Raw genomic sequence first — 23,172 nt, 5'->3', positions numbered from 1 at the left:
AGCTCTTGCTGGCAGGCTGGTGAGTAAAAGCATTTTCATAAATTATCATTTCCCTGTAAGTTTCTTAATAACCACCTGAAATTAGTGGTTTTTGTGCATTTTAGAATAGGAGGTTGTGTTTTATGGATGAATTTGCATGGAAGTTTATTTAAACTTGTCACATACTTCTTGTGTTTGAGACTGTGCAGCTGCTTAAATGAGAACATTGCTGTGTGCAGTGCGTGCACTGAGTGGTTTAAGTTGGATGTGCTGGGCTCAGTGCCCCCTGCCAGCTCATTCCTGTGGGTGCCCATTTTCTGTAGATGCTTTCTGGCAGCAGAATTTGGGTGAGGTGTGTCAGTCATCCTGGTGTGTAACCTGGAGAAACAGCGGTGTGCACTTAATGGAGAGCCTGGAATGTTTCTGTAATCCAGCACTTTGAAGCCAGAGCAGCGCTAGGTGTCACTGTTGCTGTTTATTGGCTCTTCCTCCAGCAGAAATTTTGGGTGGTCTCTGTTAACATGTCTGTTCATGTGGCTCGCTTTTGTGATGGCAAAAGGAGTGAGGCTGCCCTTGTCAGTGCAATTAAAAATAGATGCAAGAGCTAATTTGGAACCTTGGCCCTGTTATCCTGTGTAGGAGTTGTGCTCATATTTATTTGGTGGGTGTTAATTCTGCTTGCACCAAATGCCCTTCACTTTACATGATGACACTTAATTGTATTTTGGAAAGGAGTTGACTTTAGAAGAGCATCACTGTACAAATGAGTGATGTATGAAAAAGCTGTCCTAACTCCAAGGTGTTTAAATCCTAGGAACTGTTTTGTCTGTTGGCTGCTGTGCAGCAGGATGCTGCAGGCAGAAACCAGCTGTTGAATGCAGAGCATGGGTTTTGTGCCAGCTTCGTTGCTGAAATGATCTTGCCAATGAGATGATCTTAATTAACATTTTGTTACTCTAAATATAGCTGCACAGCTGAAGTCTCTGCAGTTGCAGCCTGACCCAAGTAAACATCTATTTTCAGCTGTGCATTCTACAGGTGTAGAATCTTGTGATCAGCTATAGCTTAGTGTTTTAAAGGCAGAAAACAGCACAAACCAAGGAAGTCTTTGTAATTTTCTGCCTCTCTTAAATATTGAAGTTTTCTTAGTTTTCCTTGAGGCAGGAGAGTGGTTGTCACAGAAATTTTGTGGCTCAAGCAAGTTTGAGCCAACTCTTTTTGTATTGTCTGAACAGTATTTGCATGAATCTTGACTTTGTTCTATGCAGTCATTTTGAATGTGGCTGGTCTTGAAAGGACAGTAAAAGAAGCTTCCTTAGGCTTTCACATATAGACTAATTTGAATAAGAAAATAAACTTGACCACCGAGCAGAAATCATTTCAGATCCCTTGCTCAGCACCTCTCATAAAAAAATCTTTCTCAGCCAGTATTTAATATCACAAAATTTTCCTGGTCACAGGAAGTTTTTCATTTAAAATGATTTTTCAGAAGACCTTGATAAGGGTGGCTGCTTTTTTTCACATAATGGAAGAAATTCCAATCCCTGTATGTTCCAGCTTTCTGCAGTGCACCCTCAGTGAATATTTAGCAGCACATGCAAGAAAATGGCTAAGATTTGTATTTTTCTGCTGCAGCAGACAAAACTCTGTGTCCCCAAGGCAGGCACTGCTGGTTTTCTCTGCTGTCTGAAGCTTCTCTTCGCTTTTGTCATTGAAACAGTTGTTCTGCCTTTGAAAAATACCCTTGTGCCACCGCTTGCCTCTGTTCTTATTTTTGCACCAGTATCATATTGGATTAAAATCTAGGGGAAATAAGGCAATGGATGCTTAGAATCCAGGCTTGCTGCACTGGTATTTGGAGCACAAAATTGGAAGCTGAGGAAGGACTAAAACATGGTAGTGACCTGGAAAAAAAATAAAGGAGGTAACTTTAGGTAGCTTATACTTGAAAAAACCCAAAAAAGTAAGTGCAGTAAATGCAATTTCCCTGCAGTTCTCAGGCTGTTGGACAAGTCTGGGGTTGGTGTGGATATTTGAGTGCCACACTAAGGGGTTTAATAAATACCCTGTTTTCTGGTGAAATGCTCACAAATATTGGTGAGCATGGCTGAGCATGGCTGATTCAGGGAGCTACTATCCAGAGTGCATCCTTTGTGGCCTGCCCTAATTATCTTGCATTTTCTTCTAAAGTGAGGAAATAATTTGGTTAAGTGTTTTCCAGAGCACTTTCAGGCATTAAAACACCCTACAAACGCAAGCTAAGATTAGTCAGGTTGTTGGTAATGAAACTTGAGACTGAAGTGGGAGGGATGCTTGCTCTGCTAATACAGCTTGAAGACATAAATTTAAGCAGTAGGAGGAAAACAGTGGCTCAGACATTCTCCCTTTTTAGCAAAAGCCTCTGTGGCCAACTTTAACTGTGTTAAGGCTGTTCCATTTGATGGGTTTATTTATAGTTCTTTCCTCACTGTTAACTCAGCCAGAACTTTTTTCCCACCACTTTCACATGCCTAAAAAAATTGAGGATTTCTCTCCCAGTCTGAGAACCTATTTACTTGAGATGCTGAAAGATGATTTAATTGTGAAGGGTTATCTTGTTAATGCAGTGCAAGATTTCTGGCCTGAATACTGAGGTTCTCCAGAATTTTTAATATGTTATTTGAGTGATTGGTAATGAGTAGCTTTATTGTTGCTTTACAAACCTAGAGGAAGAATTGTTTAAAAGAGGGGAGATGTTTTGCTCTCATAACTGTGTAAAATATGTCCTTGCTTATTTGACAGCAGAGCCAGGAGCTTACCCAGTGTGGTTTTTGATTAGTGTTAGTGTGATTAGTGATTGCTGTCAAGGTAAAACCAAGATATAAAATGAGCTGTAATTTGAAGGCAGTGATGAATATTAAATTGTCCTGGAGGAAGGCTTGATCTGAAAGTTCTTGAGTGTTTCTGGTGGACAGCCATTTCAGTGAGTGTTCATTAAACCTGAGGATTTTCTTTGATGTAAGACACATGTGGATACATCCATCAGGAGGCATTTATTTAATTTTAGCAGGGGTGGAATGTGAAGAGCTGCTGCATGCTTTGCTCCCAAATCCAGCAAATCAGGGAACTAATGAACTTAAGCCAAGGAAAATAACTTTTGTACTTGGAAATGTGATAATTCCTGACACTTGGTTAAAATGTATTATAGTGCTGGATGGTGGATAAAGTGCAGTCAGCTGTCTGTGTTCTCTTGGATAAATGTGGTGTTAGAGCTCCTGGGGGATACTGGACTGTTTTCCCAATAATTCCTTTCTGGAACAGTGTCTCACTCTGAGTGTATTGCACATCTGACAGGTAACAGTTTTATCAAAGGGTATGAGTGTAACTCACCTCTTACTTCTTGTTCTTCAGTAATGGCTTGCTTTACTGGTTTTTAGCTCTGTATATTTAAAAACAAAAGAGAAATGCTTTTATCTTTTTTCCTATAAAAATCAGTGCATGTCTCTTTAATTTCTGGTAAAGCATAGCAGGCCTAAAATTGCTTAATAAATCCAGCAGACTTCAGAATTGAATTGGAGTGGGAACAGAGAATGGATTTGAAAAGATCAGGAGACAGCAACCTGAAAGAGGATTTTGATAACCTACAGTAGACAAGCTGTTGTTTTTTTTTTGTCATTTGGAACAAGCTAGATAATAAAAAAATTAGTTTTTCTGTAAACTATGGATTATTTCATGGAACATTTCTTTGCAGTGTTGGTTTAAGAAAGATAAAAAACCTGCATCATATAGTGCTAACCAGCCCTCCTGGCCTTCAGTGGGGCTGGAGTGCTCAAGGTGGTTTAAGCCAGAGCATCCCTCAGATCTGTCTCAAACCTCCAATGTGGGCTGGATACCTGTTTCCCTTTTTTTAATGAGAAACCTCAGAAATAGCAATGCCAGATGCATTTCAGATCACTTGCAAGCATTTCAGCTTCCAAGCACAGATATTTCAAGAGTTGCAGGCTGACTGTCATCCCATTCCATTAGCCCTGGTTAAATGTAAGTAGATATTTTAATATGTCATATTGGAAAATTTAGCCATTTTAATAATTCAGTACTGAGGTTGGCAGAGAAGCAGACATGTTTTCCTAGCTGATACATCATATTAAGATAATTACAATGAAAGAGCCTGCTTGATCTTATTGAAGTACACTCTGAAACAATGCTCTTGCAGACATCAGTCATACTCCTCACCATGAGTGCCAGCACAAGTTTAGGAGGATGTGCTCAGCCCTGGAGCAGGATTTAGCAATGCATTAGCAAGTGGAGGATTTCTCCAGCTCATTCCAAGGGTCACTAATGTTGTACTGTCTGCCAAGTGCCAGGATTTTCTTCCTACAGCGAGAAATTCAGTCCAGGGTTCCTCTAGGATAGCACCCCTGTTCCTGTGATCAGAATGGAGGATTTTTCTTGGACTATTGGCTTTCCTGAATTTCTACTGTAAAAATGTTGGGAGTGCAGATAGACACAATGCTCACACACTCCTTGGATTAGGTGGCAGCTGGTGGTGCAACCACTATTTGATGATAACCCTGTGCTGTTGTTTTAATCTTGGTGCTTTTCTCTTATTTAACTATTTTCCTTGTTTTCTCTTTTCTAGATGAGGGCTATTACCAAGGGGGAAAGTTTCAGTTTGAAACTGAAGTTCCTGATGCCTACAATATGGTGGTGAGTATTTGTCTTTAGTATCATAGTTGTCATTTTAGATTTTCTTTGCAGGTAACAGGACTTCAGGGGGAACTTGGCATTGGGACTGAGAAAAGATCATCTGTCTTTTAATAAAATAAGTCCCTGCAACTGTCTGGGAGAAGCTCTTGGAAGTGCAGATGAGTCAGACCTGAGTGTCCTCCCTTCTGGCTCAGATTCTGCTCTTTCCTGTTAGTTATTCATGAGACCTGCATTTAATGATTATTCTCATTAAAAAGTTATATATCTAAGAATGAAATAAATGAACCAAAGGAAAAAGTTGACAGTTCTGTAATTTCCCTCCCCCCCTCCATTCTTTTGCTTTGTTGTCTCACTTTTGGTGCTGGTAGTTGAGAGTCCTTTCAGAGAGGCTGAAGAATGTGTAGGGGAGGATCCTGGGGAAGGGTTTCAGAGAGGATCTTTGGTTCCTGCTCAGCTGTGCTGAGCCTAAATTCAGCATTATCTGTGTGTAGCAGTTGCAGTCACAACTAGGTGGTGTTTGCAGTTGTGTGGGTTTGGTTGTGGGATGTTTTAAGTTCCCCTTAACTTTACCAAAGAATTTCATACTATGACAAGAGGTCACCCTTACTAACTTTTTTGTATTTATTTTATTTCCTGTAATTTTTGTACTCTAGTTGCTCACCTAACACTGCTGCAGGAAAGTGCTTGCTGTGCATTAACTGGAGAGCTCAAGTTCAATTTTGAGCTGAGTTTTTTGATTCTCAGTTCTCATAGACTTTTTAGTCTCTAGTTTGTTATTGTTCCCTGCCCAGCACTGGCAGGAAAATCTACAGCAAATGTTAATAAAATATTTTTAAATTTGAACACCTCTCATGCAATACAAAAATGAAATCCTTTGGAAAACTGCAGGAGGTTGAATGTTTGGTTTGGGTCAGGTTATTAACTCAAACGTGTGCTCCCCAATATTGAGTTATGCTGAGGCTGTGGTTTGTCTCCTGCCAGGCAGGATGGACTGAAACAAGTGATGCCTGTTTTCAGGAGAGCTCTGCACACTTGCCAGGGCTTTCAGCCTGCAGGCAAGGTTGGGATATCACACCTCTGCACGGCAAAAGGAGTGGATATGTGAAATTGTAATGTAGTGGAAGAGCAGAAAATAAATAAAGAGGAAAAATTTGGAAAATTTTGTACTCTGTGCTTCACTCTGTGTAGTGTTCACTTTCAGCCAGTCTCAAAGTTCTTCAGAAACTGGTGGTGGAAAGTGGTAGGAGATATCTCAGGGCTGGACATTATTTCACCCCCAGGAACTTGTATCCCCATTATGGCCTCCTGGGGGAGTTATGTTTTTTACAAACTGTAAGAAAATTTGGAATTGCAGTTGCAGGGTGATTTAGCAGAATGCTTCGGGACTAGCTGGTGTCTAGAGAAAACATTTCAAATAACATTGATTCCAGATTTCTCTCAGGAGCCACATCCCTTCTCCAGGTAAATTTCTTCACTAGTGAAGAGTTACAGCTACAGAATGCTGATCAAATTACATACAGAAATAATGCATAATTTTTAAAAAAACTGTAAGATCTGTTGGTACACCTGTCCTTTTAGAGTGCAAATTTATTAAGAACTGAAACTTAATTTTAAATGAGGGATCCCAGAGCAGAGGTGGCTGCTTGGAAATGGAGAAGGAAGTGAATGTGGTCACAGCTGAGGCTGGATCTACCTGTGCGTGCTGCTGGCGGTGTCTGAGGGGAAGGAGGAGTTTGAGCAAGGAAATAAATGGATTTTGGGAGCTTTGTTGTGCAGTGTCTCAGGTGTTCAAATGAAACATCACCCTGAGGAAATCTTCACTTTTGTTAGCCTGGGGAAGGTTCAAAAATGACTTGGAACAAGTTGCAAGGAGAAGTTTTGTCTGAAGATAGATTTTATGGTAGTGCTGCAGTTGTCCTGTATGTCTAAATGAAAAAAAGGAGAGAGAGAAACACCTTTGTCTTACTGTCAGGAGTGGGTTTTTCTAACTTTTAGCAATGAAAATCACTTTGAAAGGCTAAAGGAATTCTTTTGTTTCCACAGTATGAAAAATGAGGCACTAGTTAATTCACTGTGAGGATTTGGAGATTTTGTTTTAAAGGAGTTCCTATAAAGTGTTTTTTAGACTCATCAATACATTCCTTTTTTGAAGGTGCATATGGTAGAAATTTCCTCTTTTATCTTGATCTAATGGCATGGAATAAATTCTGCTGCTTTCCCTAGCTTGAGAACTAGACATAATCTTTCAAAACAGTGTGAAAGTGTAGCTAATGAAAAGCTTGTGCTGTTAAAAAACTTCTAAGGTATTTTGGAGGTCAAAAACCCCTGGACTGTGAGCCACTTAATTTTCAATAATGCCATGACTGATGTCCCTTTAATTACTGCACAGAAATAAAGTGGAGGAAGGGCAAAACCTGCATTACCAATCCCAGATTTGTTGTGGTGGTCAGTGCTTTTGTTCTAGAACATCTCTTTTAGGTATGTTTTTGGTGTCTCAGTGCCATGCATATTTTCTTACCTTTTCCAAGGAGTGTTAATTAAAAAATTTTCTTAAAAAGGTAATGGGAAGTTGGGAACAAAATGAGACAAAACACATGAAGCTGTCATGCAAATAAAGCTCTTTGAGTTGTTTTGCCTCTTGATTGAAGACAACATTGGAAAAAGTGGAGGGAGATGGCTCCACATTTATAATATGTGGTTTAATTGAAGTTTTGCAAGGTGCTGGTGTGTGCTGATGGATTCCAGGACACTTCCTATCAGAAATAATCTGCCTGATTGAAAGCTGCAAGTCCTAATGGGGAGAGCAGGGATGGAACAACGTGCTGTTGCTAAGCTACTGAAATTTTTATGTCTCACTCTTTATTTACTTCACAAAACTAGAGCAAAGGAGATTGTACTTCAAAAATCTGTATTTCAGAACACTACTATGAAATTCAGAAATTTGGTGATCTTGCCTGTGGCTTTTCATTTTAGTGTCTCAAATTCAGCTCTGATGCTTTCATTTTCAGTTGTGAGCAGGAGGGTCTGTATTTAAAAGAAGTTATTTATTTGGTGTAGTTGTTACCTTTGTGTCCTCTGCTGTTCTTTAACGAATCCCTGATTTGGACATGCCTCGGTGAAGGGTGAAGTTTTTATGGTTTAAATGATTGTCCTAATAGTTAAGTATGAGGAAACTGAATGACTATGGGTGTTTTCTTTTCTCTGAAGGAGTAAATTTTCTTGGCTTTCTTTAAAGTTCTTTTTTCCAAAGGAAAAGCCTAATACCAACCTGGTTTTTATGAAGAGTTGAGAAAAGCTAAAAGGGCAGGGAAACCTGGTTTGACTCTTTAGGTTATGTATTGTTACCCTAAACATACAACCCAGGCTGTGAATATCAAATATACTTGCCTTTTTCTGTTTTATGAGTTATAACAGGGTTCTGTCTTAAAGATAACACAGTAATTTGTTTTCTGTCCTGACAGCCTCCAAAGGTAAAATGTTTGACAAGAATCTGGCACCCAAACATTACAGAGACAGGAGAAATCTGCCTAAGGTAGGAACAACATTATGTTAGAGTTTTTTTAACCTTGGAGGTTTCTCTGTTTTATAAAATACTGGATGTAACTGTTGTGACAGTATTTTTTCTGCTGATTCTGCATGTAGCTTTTAGGAACATAAAAATCTACTGGAAGCTTCATTCTTGCTGTGCTGTAGGGACCATGTAGAGCCTGACTTTTCAGGTTCAGACTTAGTATTTTGTTCTACTTGGGGTAAAAATATAAACTCCAGCCTAATCAAAATGTAGTTGGGTTATTTCTTCCTTCTCTCATAAATGAATCATCCTCAGGCCCAGAAGGAGGTTTTGAGGCTTTACCATTTAATGCCCAAGTGTGTTAAGAGCTTGAAAATCCTTTATACTTCAAAAAGGAGGGAAAGAAGTATTTGTTAAACTTTGACAGTAATTATTCTTTGTTTGCCATTTGTTAATTATAATATTTAGTAGCCACTGATAAGACACATGAGCCAGTTATAACAAAGCAGGGTTGGGGTCAATTCAGGATATGAAACCATATCCTGACTTGCCAGAGTGAGAGGCTTCTGTTGCTGGGTGGTTTTCCTTGATAGTAAATGTTTCCTGTTCCAAATGAATTTGTGAAACTTTGCAATGTCATCCTCAATACCTGATGGTGAAATTGGCCAGAAACCAAACAGAAACAGAAGTGAGAAGCCTGCCTGTCAGTTTTCAAGTTAATGGCACACAGAAGAAAAAGCAGATGAAGCAGAAGCAAAGCCCATAAGTGAGATTGAAAGCTGTTCTGAAAATCCAGCATGGTTGTCACTATGTGTAGCAAAACAGTGCTCAAAGAGAAGCTGATTTTCTCCTCTAGATGGAAAATCATTTTTGTGCTGTGTTGAAAGTCCTGGTGAAAATGAAGTTTTTAATTGCCCTTCCTAGGCAAGTCAAGTGTTTGAACCAGGGAGCAACAAATAGCAGGCACCAAACCAAAGCTGAAGCTCCAGCTATAGCACAGCATCTTCTGAGGTTCAATAAAGCCTCACATTCATCAAATCCTAGAGTGGTTGGGTTTGGAAGGGACCTTAAAGCTCATCCCATTCCACGCCCTGCCTTGGACAGGGACAACTTCCACTAGACAGGTTTGCTCCAAGACCCATCCAGCCTGGCCTGGAGCACTTCCAGGGATGGGACAGCCACAACTTTTCCATCTCTTTAAATGGTTTTAATTATAAGAGATGAATGTGGTGTTTGGAGCATCATAATTCTAATGAAGTGAAGGCATTTTTTCAGCATCCACACTGAAACAGTTTGGATTGTCAGGTGCCTTAACATACAGACCTTGGAAATGTCTGGCATTAGATGGAAAAACTAAAATAACTTAATTGCTTTATGCCTGTTAGAAAATGCATTCTATGTATAGTGTCTGCAATCAACTTACCCAAGAGTCTTTGCATTAAAATATCTTCAGTTATTTTTAAAAGCAGAAAAAACATCTTCATCAATGGTTTCCCCCCACATACCTGGTGCTGTGGTGTGTGTTGGTTTGATAATCATCCCTGGATTAAAACATTCTAAATGGTTAAAGCTGTGGTCAGGGGGCAGGAAAAGTGGGGCTTTTCTGTGCTTTATGGACTGCAGTTACCCTGGACCATATTATTAATGATGGATGCTAATTAGGTCTGGATATCACCTCTACTGCACATGTGGATAGAAAACATGGAGGTTATTCCAGGACTGATCTTCAGTCCCTACAGTAAATAGTAGTCACTTAAGCTGCAGATTGGGTCAGTTGGAGTTTCAGAAAGTTTTACACTTACTGGAATCATGCAATTCCCACTTCAGGAGGTGTTTTTTGAAAGATCTCTTTAGGATGTGTGAATAAAAAAAAAAAAAAAAAATCTTCAAAGCTTTCTTCCATGCAGGAATTGCTCACAGAATAAGACATTTGTTGAACTGGAAGCTGAGCAGCTGACTGGTCACATCAGTGGCTGTTTTGGTTACTAAAAGCTGAAAAGCAGTCTGCCCATAGGAGCCCAGATACAAGGATTTGTAATCATAGGCTGGGAGGTCTCCTTATCTGGGCAAAGGTTCTGTTCAGGAGCTTAATGATCATTCCCAGTCTGTGGAAGAAAGGTGAAACAAATTCTACCAGCAAATGAGGAGTATTAAGCCAAAGGGACACTTGTGTCTTCCCTGCTTTCCTGCCTGAGTACTCTGAGAGGTAAAAGTACCTCTTCAGTCCTGGCCATGGTATCCCCAGCTGGAGATGTGCCAGGAGATCTCTGAGGCATTGAGAAGCTGCAGAGCTGTTCATGAGGCTTAGCTCATGCTCAGGTGTTCTGTCACTGAATATTTTTATCATTTCAGTTTGTGTGTTAACTTCCTCCTCACTTGGAATTTCACAGTGAGGCGTATGGAGAGGCAAATGGAAGTACTGTCATACAGCTTGATAAGGAACAGACAAAAAGCAAGCTTTCTTTGCTTTTGCTTTTGTCACATATGGACACAAACTGCAGCCACAAGATGTTATTTTTAATGTTGCACAAGTGGTAATGGCATATTTTATCTTTTTAAAAGCACAGAAATGAGATGAGCAGCACAGTTAAGGTGGAATGGGCCTGTCCAGGTTGATTATTCTGTTCCTAGGATCTCTGCACTGAACAAGGACTGAATTTCCTTGGATAAAAGCTTGACAAGTTCATTAAATAACTACATAACCTGTATGGTTTAGTCATCTACTGTAATTTAAAGATTTACTACATGTCACCCTGGAAATTGCTAAAACCTAATAGTTTAAGACTATTTCACTTTAACCCTGTCGTTTCAGTAGCAGAAGCTGCTGCTGGTGAATTTTTGTGCTTTGTTGTGTGAATTGTCAGTTTTAAATTACTCCTTACAGAGGAAGGTGTGATTATGAAATGATGGTTCAAGGAGTTATTTAGACATTTTCATTCATTTTGTGAGCAAGACTTCAGTTTATTTCTCAGCTGTGCTCTGATCCCCAGTATATCTCCTTCTTATAACTTCTGAAGTTGGATCTGAAAGGTCCAGAAATGCCTGAACACCTCAAGGGTTTCTACTTGCTAATAGGTCAGCAGCTTCACTGGGCTCAATACATACTATAATACACTGGTCATATAGAATTTTTCTACTGGATGTGTGCATATAGGAGATTTTGTATTTTGTATATTAATATTCATATTAAAATTCAGGTTATATTTTATAAGGAAGTTTTTCCTCTGGAGCAGACAGACTAAAACTCTTCCACTTACTTACCTTTACCTATAGGAAGCTGAAGTCCTTTCACAGAATAGATGATGTTCCTTTCTTTGCTAACATCCCTCCCCAAAACATCCTTTTTTTGCATTGGTTTGTGCCAGTTTTGGTGAGAGATGGGTCATCCTGCAATGCTGTCTCTTCATCAGAGATTAACATGTTCTAAAGTGCATCAGGGAATAAAAAAAGAGTTCAATGTTGAGCCTGTCACAAGGGTTTCTGTCACTGTCTGCTGCTGGAGGAAGATAATTCAGGTGTTTTGACAGAGGTTGAGCTCAGATGGGGAGTTCTGTAATGACAGTATGTAGAAGGTAATTTTAGGCAGACATCCCAACTCCTGGGGTTTAAAATTCCATTACCTGGATATAAATAGTGCAAGAATTAGATCTTATCTTGCAATTACTTCCTAATGTTTTCTGAGAAGGTTTCTGACAAAGGCATTTTAAGCAGAAGTTGCTCTGTATAATATGTGTGTCTTTTTTTTTTGCAGTTTATTGAGAGAACACTCAATTGATGGCACTGGCTGGGCCCCAACTAGAACCTTAAAGGTACTGTTTCCTTTTGGATGTGTCTATCAAACTAGACACGTCTTTAAAAATCCTTTCCTGGCCTTGGAAAGAAACAGTTCTTGTGGTTTGCTCAAGAACAGGTTTTTGAGGTGGGATTTTGTCTTTCAGCAAGTGTTGGTGGCAGCAGTGGAGCAAGTACAGTTCTGATTGTAGAAATGTTGGTAGTTTTAGTGTGGCTGCACAAGTCCTGCTCTGATCAAAGGTTTTGGAGGTTGGTGTGGCTCTGAGAACCCACACTCTGTGAGGTGTGCTTCTTTTCACCCAGGTATCCTGTGAACAGCAATCCATAACCCTGGTAATTTCCATGGGATTGGTATTCCTGACAAAGTCAGTGCAGAGCACTGAGCAGGAATTTATCTTCCTGGTGCTGCTGTTCCCAGGAATGCTGCCAGAATTGTTTCTTCCAGAACAATTTAACAACATTAAGTGCATAAAGGGTACACATCAGGTGTTTGTCTCTTTCAAAAACCAAATGGAGAATGACCTTTATCTGATACTTGGTTTGCTTTTTGGCACTGGGAATGAGATCTGTGACTTTCTTCATCTGTAAAATCTCTTCTGAGGTGAGCATGTGACTTTCTGGAGGTAAAATGAGTGTGTTGTTTTGTGGATTTTCTTAAACAGTCTTTCCCTGTTGTTTTTTTCATCAGTTGGTGTGATTTTGTTTTGCCCTTTGTGTTTCTGTTTCTCTCAGGTTAAATCAAGGCACTGAGTAATTTATGTTAACTAGTTCTGCTTCTGTCCCTGTGTTTTCATTCAGAGAGAGTTTTTAGGCTACAAGTTTTAAGCTTCAGCCATTAAAAAATTAGTGCAAGTGGACGAGGAACCCAAAAGGAGCTTTTTCTGTGATGGCTGAAATGAAAGATTCAACAAGAGAAAAGGAAGTAATAGCTAAGCTTCAGAAAGAAAAGAATCAAATCAGATGTCCTCCTTGGATTTTTGGTTTTTTCTAACATTGAAGCACCACAGTTGTGAGCTCACTTTTTACAGCTTTTCATCACCAGAAGGGGAAGAGTGAGAATTTGCACAGAAGCACAGTGAACAGAAGTCCGGTCTTGGCCTGTTGTGGACTTCAAAGTCAGCATTTCATTTTTCAATAATATGAAGTCAGACTGGTTTTCTGGAGGAATAGCACCCAGATCTGCCCAATAAAACACTCTGAACTACTCCTAAAGATTTAAATTGAGAAGGGAGCATGTCCTTCTGCCACAAAAACTGTTTCCAAGGGCATTAAAAGAGCCATTTAAATCTAGAATACGTATGAGAAGCTTCATGCACAAACCGTGCTGAATGCAGATGCATGGAGCTTGTGTGCTTAACCCTTTAGAAGGCTCAAGTTTTTGACTGTGTCTCATTTCTGAATCCTTCTGGTGGCAGCAGAGCTCTTATGTGAAAAATCCTTCTAAATAAACTGCTGTGACCTTTTTAATATTTATTTTTTTTTTTAGTATTAAATGGGTAGAAATATGAAGAAACTTTCTGAAATAAAAATGAAAATCTGCTCAATTGTCTATAAAACTTACATGATAAGGTGTATTTTTAACAGTGTGGAGGATTCTTAAAGGGGGGAAAGACCTAACTCAGTTTTGTTTCCCAGCATTTTTTTGCACTTGGTATCATTTCATTCATAATTGAATTCTCTTCAGGTTACCAAGTGTTGAGCTTTATCTTTTTTCCCTTCTTTGTGCTTGGGAACACGTTTCCATGGACCACTGTGAAGAGCAGCCTGTGTGTGAGTGAAGGCACTAATGAATGTGCTATTTCTGAATTCCTGCATTAGATGCTTTTTTAAAATCAGATTCTGAGCAGAGTTGGGCTCTTACCCTGAAACAGGTTTAAAACATTAACTTGCCAGCCTGTCTATATATACATTTTTTAAATCACTTTTTTTAATTCACAGAAACACTCCAGAATCCCAAACCCTTAGGTAATTTTTGATAGTGGTTGGTCTCCTGGATTGTGTGAACACTGCTGCAGTGCTTTCCAGCTGATCTTTGTGTCATCATTCAATCCTTTGTAGCTAAACATGAGTTAGCAGCAGGAGCTTATTTACCTTTCAGTCTCCATTCTGGCATGTTCTACATCATTTTATTGCATATTTTCCTCTCTAAGACAGCTTATTCACAAAGCTGGAAACTGTTGCAGTTACTTTGGGCTCGGCTCACAGTGTCTGAACTTGCTTTTCTCCTGTTTTTGTGATGGTCAAAATGAATGTTTCCCAGGCATAAAGCAAATAGATGGCTTTAATTCCATTCTGTTCTCAGATTTTATGTCACTGGAAAGACCAGCTTTTAAATACCTCGTGTTGTTGCTGTTACGCTGCTACTCTGCTTTGTACCCTTCAGTAATTTCAATTTCAACCTCCAGGGTGCTTTAGTAGCTACTGTTAGTCCTCAACTTGCACCTTATTTGCCAGGATTATCACCTGCCTAGCTTTCTTTCTCCTTAATATTCCTCAGCTTTGTCCTAAATGTTTGTTTTCATTTTGCTATGAAAACATCTCAGGTGATTGATTTTAATAACTGAACAAGTGGATCTGTATTTTAAATGCCTGACTGGTTCTAAAAGTCAGGCTCCTTCTGCAGTTACCTCTAAGTAACTGCAACTGGAAATTGGTCCATAAATCAGTGGCTGATTGATGGACCTTAAAAATAATCAAAGCACACTTGGGCAGCTCTGTGGAGGGCTGAGCATATGAACATTAAAACCAGTGTTTAACAATGTCTGATGGATGTTCACAGGGAATATTTGTCCTTTTTCTTCTTTTTGTAGCTGTGTTCTGGTGGAGATCCAGCTGGTCTCAGAGAGCTGGGCTATTTTCTGGAGGGTTTCCCTGTGTGTTTAGGTGTATGTGCATTTCAGTTTTTCACTGAGATAGTTTGAAGTGCTAGGTTTTGTCATTTTTGTCTTACTGCTGTCAGGAGAGACAGGAGCAGGAGTGGGAAACATCCAGGTAGTCTTAAACTAGATCTGCAGACAGCTTTTCCATGCCAACCACTGCTTTTTCAGGAATTTCTCTCCCATAACTCCACATCCTAGGTTAATAAATATCTGTCTGTGATATTAGATTACCTGACCTAAAAGGAATTTAGACTCATTTCCACTAAACTATTGCTACGTGGAGTTGATCCTTAAGAGCCTTGCTTATTTAATTAGTGTTTTAATACTAAATGGCAACGTTTGGTCCTGTTTGGTTCACTGGTTCTGCTGTTGTCTTCAGGCAGTGGAATGACTTCATTTGGAATCATCCAAATGTCAAATTAATCTCTTGGAGAAATAAATCAGAGGGTCGTGACTTAATTTTTCCAGTTTGCCTCAATGTTTGAGCATCAACCTGAGGAGTTTTGAAAGTACAAAACTTTCACCCATCATCTTAAGGAAAATAGATGGTCTGCTGTCAAATCATCTGTAATTAGTGTAGAGGAGTGTTTTAGACAGACAGTAAAATAACTCTCACTGTCTGGAGGATGAAGAGAAAAAAGAAACCTGTATGCTTTATGTTAACATTAATTCTTGTTGCTCAGGCTGTTTTTCTCAGCATTATGATAACATTATACAGCTATTGATTTATTTAAATCCTGTTTTGGAGTTGGTCTTTTCTAAAAATTGAATAAAAACTTCAGACCCAGTATTTGGAAAGAGAAGCTATAAAGCACTGAATACAATCTTCTGTGTAGATCTGACATTCAGTTTTTTCTTAAAATAAGCTTCAGGAAATATTTTTTCCAGGGATACATTGTTTTGTATTTTGACTTTATTATAAAATGACTTTAGCAGTTTTGTAAAAAGTGATTTATTTCTTTCCCCTCCATATATGCCTAGGCTGGTGAAAATATACAACTCAGTGTCTTCTGATAGCTTTTGCTTCAGAAAAGAGATGCAAAATTTTAATTTTCTTTTTTTTAATGCCCCCTGGCAAAGCCAAATCTTTGGTTTAGGTACAGTAGCTGTTATTATAAGCTTGTGAGTCAGGAGAGCTGAGGTACCTCAGTAAGTGTAATTAAACCATACTTGTTCTCCCGAGATTGTTCATTTCTGAATATTCAATTTGTGTCAGCTATAATGCACTGAGCAGACTGGTTTCCAGAGGGTGATGGCTCCAGTGTTGTAATCACTGTGGTGTAGTTCATTAAGAAGCCATCAGAGAATTCCCCAGGGAACAGTTTATACAGGATTATCCACTTGCCCTGAAGTTACCACGGGGACAAATGTCAGGAGTCAGTGACAAAGTGAGGGACTTGAGAGGAGCGCTCCTGCATACTTGGCAGTTCACACTGCGAGAGGAACAGGCTGGAATTGTTCCTGTTTGCTTTCTCCTCCTATATTTAAGTACAAAAGAAATGGTTTTCCAGCCTTCCTCCTTGTTTTGTGTTTGCTAACTGGAGCAGTTTATGCCTTTTAAGTTACCCAAAGTCCTGTAGGGAGCTGCTGTTGTGTTTGGGTGGGAAGCACAGGCCGGGATGGCAGGCACATGACAACTGGGGTGGCTAAAGAAAGGTGGCATTCACTTTATCACCTTATTCTGGGTGGAAACAATGTTTTCCAAGTTTTGCAAGATTAGAGAGGAGCAGGAGAGGAAATATAAAAGGAGATTTTATTTGGGAGAAGGCAGTTTAGGAGGGAAGAAATGTTTTCATAAGCTGAGAAGTGCCTAGGTCTCTGGAAGGAAAACTTTTCTTTTGATCCCCAGGACCAGTGATAAATTTGGTGGGGTGGGATGAAGTGTGCTTGGTTTTTTAGGCTGCAGTAAGTAAAGAGAGGAAGAAGCTGAGCTTGTTTTTAAGAGATGGTAGAAGAAGGGGAAGAGGAAAACCACCTTGAGGTGGTGTCTAGGCAGACAAGACAGCAGAGAGCTGCCCCAGGACTCGGCCATGCAAGCTGGACTAGAGCAAGCTGAGCTTTGGAGTGGCATTTCCAGCCCTTTTAAAAACAAACCAAAAAAATGTGCTTCAGACATGTGCTTGTATAAATGAACTGCTGCTCCTTTTGTTCATCTGACTGGGTTAAACTGCAATTTAATTGTTTAAAAAATTGTTTAGCAATGAGCTTTGATTTGGTCAGTCTGTTAGATCAGAAATGCTTCTTGGATCTCTTAAAGGAATTTCTTTGATTGGAAGTTTGTTAGGTGCTTTTGTCTGGTTTGATTTCTTCTTAAATTAATGTATTAAATACACTTTGCCTGTTAAAGGAAAATCTTAATTTGCAATTTCTGTGTTTGCTCTCTCTCCAGAAGTGCTTGTGGTTGTCTTTCTGAAACCCTTGTCTGTGGCATGGTTTCAGTGGCAATGCTTTTGTGAAGTGGTTCTGAGAACTGTCACTTGGCAAGATCAGTGACTGAGTTAGGATCTCCTAGAAATGCAAAGTCTTGAGACTCCCTGGCCTCAGGAGAGGCTGTTTCAAAAGCTGCATTGAGGATTTTGAGTCACTGCTCTTGAACTTCAGACACTGCTGCAGCAGCAGGTTTTTTCTCCTCATTTGGCACACCATAAATAAATCTGTGGGCAGGGGTTTAGTGTAACTTTTCACTCAGATGAAGCACAAAAATAGTCCAGAATGAAAAGGGACAATTTTAAAGGGGTGTTTACAACAGTCTGTTGATCTTTTGACTTGCTTGTGTTGACTTCCCCATGCTCCAGCCCAGAATGGTGACAGTGCCATGGAGCAGAGTGTGCTTCCCTCGTTATTCCCTGTTCCACTTACCCACTGTGGATTTAGCCAGGTACTGCTGTCCTTGGAAACCCCAGCTCTTGATTTCAAATACCATCATTGCCTCCTCTGAACTAAGAGAATAGATGGGAATTAAACCCACTTGCATATCCCACCATGGACTCCCAAAGGCATCTGACCCGTGGTGACATCTCAGCTGCTGGGAAACCTCTGGGATACCGAACAGGGAACAGCCTGGGCATGGCTGGAGCAGTAACCACATAAAGCAGCTCGAGGAATTTGGCAGCCCTGACTGCAGGTCCAGCCTGGGCAGGTGCAAAAAGCAGGTTTGACACAAAAGCAGAGGCTTTCAGCTTTGCTCTGTGGCTGTCCCTCAGCAGTGGTGCCCTTGTCCTCTGTAACTTTGATGTTAAACACAGAGAAACAATCGGATGAAAAGCTGCTTTGTAAAGGAACCAGCTTTGTCAGGTGTGAATGTCTGATCTTGTGCAAGTAGGGTCTCACTGAGGTGCAGCACTGTCAAGGTGTGCACCATTACCATTTTCAGCTGCCACCTGCCCTGTTCCTCCCTGTGAAGATAACCTTTAAAAATTCCTGCACACAGGCTTAACTTTGTTTTCAGACTGTGTAAGCCACAAGTTCAGTAAATATTTGAAGACAAGCCTGATGCTTTATTACACTGAAGTAAAACAGAAGCTTTTGAGCTGCTAAGTCTGACAAGATCTTCAGTGACTGGCATATCTTTCAGTTCCTCAGGAAAACCCAAAGCAAGCATCTAGGCCAGTGCTTATCTGCATGCAGCCAGCAGCTCTGCTAAAGTCAGTAATGCAGAGTGATTATTTCTGCAATTCAACAATGTTGAGTTTCTCAGACACCAAATACTTCACTTTTAGTTCATCTGTTCCATCCCACTTCCCTTTCTCCATATCCTAGATTTAAATCCAGTCTAGCCTCAAACTCATTACAAAAAGTAATTGACCTCAGGTAGTAATTTAACATTATTTTTTTATGGAGCCATGCAAGGGTATAAAATGAATCCAGCAAATCATAAAACTTGAATAGATGGAAACATCAAAAATGGTATGATAACTTTCACAGGTAAATTATTAAGTAATAATAATCCTGTTATGCTTTTTGGTGTCTAGAATGGGAGTGAAGATGTTCAGCATTCTGACAGCTTGTGCCTTACAAAGGTTTTTGTTGTTTTCTGTTGGTTTGGTGCCTCCTTTTTTTGTTCTTTAATAGAACTCTGTGAAACCATCCTGAATGAGTCAAGCACCCCAAAGCATTAAAACCAGAGCTCAGCAAGTAAGAATTTGGGAGCAACTGATTATATAATGGGAAAATATGACATCCCCTTTTGGAGCTGTAGCATTTACTTGTGTGAGGTATTGGAGCTTTACTGGACAAGGAGGAGTTCTGTGTGGGGACAGCTCTCTGGTGTCTGGAGAGGTTCTGGCACACCATGGGTTCAGCACTGCTCAGTGTAAGGAGAAGATGAGCTCTTGAGGATTTTAGAAGGCACTGACCTGCTCCTGGTTGTTCCTTTTTAGCCATGCTGGTGCTTGAACAGCTGTGAAGGGTTTGTGAGCCTGGGAATGCAGGTTTGGCATTCAGGATTTAGAAATGGCCAGACCCCAGAGTACTCACATGACCTTGTACCTTTTCAGGATGGTTTTCATGCTCAGTATTGGGATTCTGCATCACCCTCTGCAACTGCAGCCTTCTGTCTCATAGTGTAAGTAGAAGGCAACTAAAAATTTTGGGCTTTTTTTCTGCAACTCTGCCTCCCTGAAGGACAATACAGCCCTGGAGGACAGCAGTGGAATGGGCTCCTCACCTTTGGGGCCAGAGCATCTGCTGGGGCAGAGGGCCCAGAGCTGCTGAGCACCCTCTGATGCCTGGATGTGGGAGAATCAAGTGGAAATTGAGACCTTCCTGCCTTTTGCTGCTCTCCAGGCTCTCCATGCCAATAAATCTTCCTTTAATCTGTGACTTTGACAGATTTATTGTACTAATAATTTATCCCTAGGAGTAATACAGATTTCCTTAATACCATGCTGTGCTGACCTCTGCTGTGCCTGGTTTCTGTACCAACTTAAATAAAGTGTAAAACAATGATTTCCATCCATTATTTGAAATAGTTCCTTTTCTCTTGCTTGCCAGGGAGCAGGCAAAGTTGATGTTTGGGAGTGAGGGTGACTGCTCAGCACTAGAGTCTTAAAATTTACAGATAACTGTAATTAAATGTCTGGCTCACCCCTTTTGTGCAGTTTATCTGTCTGTGCTGCCACTGAAGGTGATGAGCACGTTTGAAAGTTGCTGTCTTTGCCACACTTGAGAAGGTGCTGAGGATGGAAACGTTGACAGTGCCAGCCCTGCTGGGCAGATTGATGTTTTAAAAGCAGATAAAACTGAGTGGGTTGTTTGTGCAAGATCAGAGGGAAATTGGATCGTGAGAGGCTGTTGGCTGCGTAATGCTGACATCGTGTCTTGTTCATTAGGGCATAATTGGATAGTGTCCTTAAGGGATATGGATTTCTCTGGTCCACACTCTCAACACAGGGCCCAGAACAGGAAACAGGCTCAAATACACTCATTTATTGAAGTTCTTTGCTGTGCATAGGAAGTTTTTTACTTTGAGGCTTTATCTTTATTGTAAAAGGTGTGTTTTAGCTGTGGAATGCCTTGAGACATATGCTTATGTAAGAGCAGTATTCCTCTGTACTCCTACTACAGCTCACCCTCTTTTCTCTGCTGTTTTGACAGTTTCATGCATTTGTTTGACCCCTTTTTCATTTTAAGAATAGATTGCTGAATGAACTTCCATTACCCACCCTTTAAACTAAGCAGTGCAGTTTTTAGTTGGTGGCACATCCCAAGGCATCCTTTCCTTGAATGGAGGAGCAACAGGAATGCATGCTGGAAGATCTGACCTTATATTTGAATATGCAAATATTTGGTTTTTGCTGGCTTCTAAATATCAAGTGGCCATGAAATGGGAAAGCTTTTTCAACATTTTGATTCAAACTAGGAAAACATTACTTGTAATCTAGATTTTTTTTCCAAGTTATTTCATGGATTAACAGAAAAATAAAGTTTGTGAACATGTTCAAAACTCCTGAAATGCATGTCTAACTAATTATGTTTTCCCTTTGCAGGATATTGTCTGGGGGTTAAACTCTTTATTTACTGTAAGTAAAGGAATATTTTGCACGTCCACTTTCCTTTTTCCTGCCTGATTTAGTTTCAGCATCACCTAATGCTAATCCTGTGTGTTGCCTCTGAAAGTTTAGGTCTTTATTTCCCTTGGCTTCAGTGGGTGTTCAGTGGGACAAGTATGAAATCAGATTGTGCTTTTGCTTGTGGAACTCATCCAGACTGTCTGAAATGCCAGCTTTTTGTACATGGATTTTACTTGGGTTAGAAATATTAGGGGATGTTCTGATAACAAATTTGGGATCTCCAACACAGTATGAAACTCTTTCTGCTGATTTGCAGGAGACAGAAATTCATACTGCTCTGAGAAGATACTGTGTTGGTGTTATTCTTTTTAAAAAATGCTCTTTAGGAATTAAAGACTGCCCTGCAGTCTCCTTCCTGGTTTGAACACTTATATTCCTGTTCAGGGGCCTTGCATAAAACCTGACTTGACAAAGAATTTATGTGATTTTATTCAGGGATCCCGTTTCCTCCCCTTTTTATCAAGATTGATGGGAGTAAGGAACCTGTAATTGCAGGAGCACCTTGGAAATGGAGGAGAGGGCAGGAAGCTGCAAGAGGCAGGCAGAATGCAACAGCTGCTTTTGCCCTAAAAGTGGAGAGAGGCTAAGTCTTTACAAAAGTCACCTTTTTTAGGGATTCCTTTCCTCAGCTATTGCTACTGAATGGGAAGGTCAGGAGAAGGCAAAGAGCAGCACTAACTTGGTGGCCACATTTGTCATCCCCTCTGGAGAAACCAACCCCAGCCACTCCAGGGTGTAGAAGGAAGCTTGGATTTCCTGGCATCCAAAGTCTTGGTTGTTTTTTTTTCAACAACTTCTTTGGTAAATTGATGTAAAACCTTGGAGAGCATTTGCCATTCCAGCAAAAGTGAATTGCATTTCATAGCCAGTCTCCCTATGCATGCCAAGTATGTGGAAGGGAACAAAATCCTCAGGGGCAGAGCTGCACATAAAAATATTGGGCAGAGAGCTGCAGAAAGGGGTGGTCATGCCTAGGAGACCACAGGGATTTGTCATGGCTGGTAAGAGCTGTGCTTCCCTCCTGGGTTTCCCTCACACCCAGCTTCTTGTAAATAATTAGGCTTTGAAAAGCTGGCACTGAGATCACACTGGTCTGGAAGAATCATAGGGGGTTTCATTGCAGAAAGTGAGTGAAAATGAGGTGGGTTGATGTCCTGGTTGGAGTGAAACATGGGGTTTGCTGCTTGAAGAAGAGTTGGGGACTGCCAGGAGCCTTTGACGTTGTGGGATTTTCACTTAGACTGGGGAAAGATCTGGGCTGTAGATAGAACAGGGGCCTTGTGATTCATTGTTACTTTCAGTGATAATTCCTCTTCTCCATTGTTTTTAACCCTAGACCCTTTCTCCTTCCAAAGTTAGTATTTGAGATGAAACTGAGAGGCCTGAGGTTTGTTGTGACTATTTCTGCTCCCTGGCCCCACTTGTCCTTAGTTCTCTGGGTCTTTGCACTGCTTTTCCTCTAGGTTTCGTTTCTCCCAGAGCAATAAAACTTCCCTGTCAGGCTATTGGTTACATAGCTTTATCACAGAGGGAATTAAATTGATTTTCTATGGAGGTGGAATTAAGGAAACTCCTGCAAACAGTGTGCTGATAAAGCAGAAAGTTTTTTAAGGGTTTACTTTGCCCTCTAATAAAATCCCACAGGAATTGTGCATCCTGGAGGTTTGATTGTTCCTCCAAAATTGAGTTTTCCAATAGAAATGCATTGACTTCCAGGGAGAAGTGCCATGGGGCAGTGTGTGGCCCACACCAGAAGGGCTTAAATGCCCTGGTGCCGTTGCCATTTAATTGTCCTGTGATTTGGTTTCCAATTACCAAACTAATTTGCATTTACCTTTGGCAGGGACACCACCAAGGCAGTGATTAAATGGCACTGCCCTCGGTGCCCTGTTTGCTTTGTTCCATTACCTTGTTCGTGAGGGCTTTGGGCTCCTTGTGATGCAGTGAGTGGGAGCCCCTCAATGTTCTCTCTGTTTCTTTTCCAGGATCTTTTGAATTTTGACGATCCTTTGAATATTGAGGCTGCAGAGCATCATTTGCGTGACAAGGTGAGTCAGTGGTTTATTTAAGGCAGGTTGTTCCTAAACAAACACACATTCTGTACTCAGCAGTTCCCAGCCAGTCCTTTTAGAGGGGTGGAGCTGCTGCTTGAGGCAGTCGAGTGACTCATTATATCAGCAACCAATTATTCAAACAAAAAGTGCTTTCTCTGGGAAAGTAAACTCCACACAGCACTGTTAGTCACCATGTGCTG

The 23,172-nt window shown here is 40.4% G+C and overlaps 1 protein-coding gene across 5 annotated transcripts in view; it reads left to right on the top strand.

Annotated features, from left to right (window-relative positions):
• Positions 1-23,172, top strand: part of UBE2F (ubiquitin conjugating enzyme E2 F (putative)) — a 53,159-nt gene that overhangs the window by 11,813 nt on the left and 18,174 nt on the right. For 2 of the 5 annotated variants that reach the window (XM_023930608.2, XM_086896293.1), the window contains 5 exons: positions 4,598-4,665; positions 8,127-8,197; positions 11,928-11,985; positions 20,835-20,867; positions 22,904-22,966. In XM_023930608.2, coding sequence (XP_023786376.1) covers positions 4,598-4,665; positions 8,127-8,197; positions 11,928-11,985; positions 20,835-20,867; positions 22,904-22,966 — 293 coding nt within the window. Of the gene's footprint in view, positions 1-4,597; positions 4,666-8,126; positions 8,198-11,927; positions 11,986-12,114; positions 13,525-19,343; positions 19,805-20,834; positions 20,868-22,903; positions 22,967-23,172 lie in introns of those variants that run through there. The other 3 variants (XM_086896294.1, XM_086896295.1, XM_023930607.2) reach the window with 2 other exon arrangements.

The sequence above is a fragment of the Cyanistes caeruleus genome, chromosome 7, assembly GCF_971803275.1.
Source record: "Cyanistes caeruleus chromosome 7, bCyaCae1.hap1.1, whole genome shotgun sequence".
In the NCBI taxonomy this organism is placed as follows: domain Eukaryota; kingdom Metazoa; phylum Chordata; class Aves; order Passeriformes; family Paridae; genus Cyanistes; species Cyanistes caeruleus.
The sequence above is the reverse complement of the archived record's forward strand: the minus strand, read 5'-3'. Positions and strand labels throughout refer to the sequence as shown.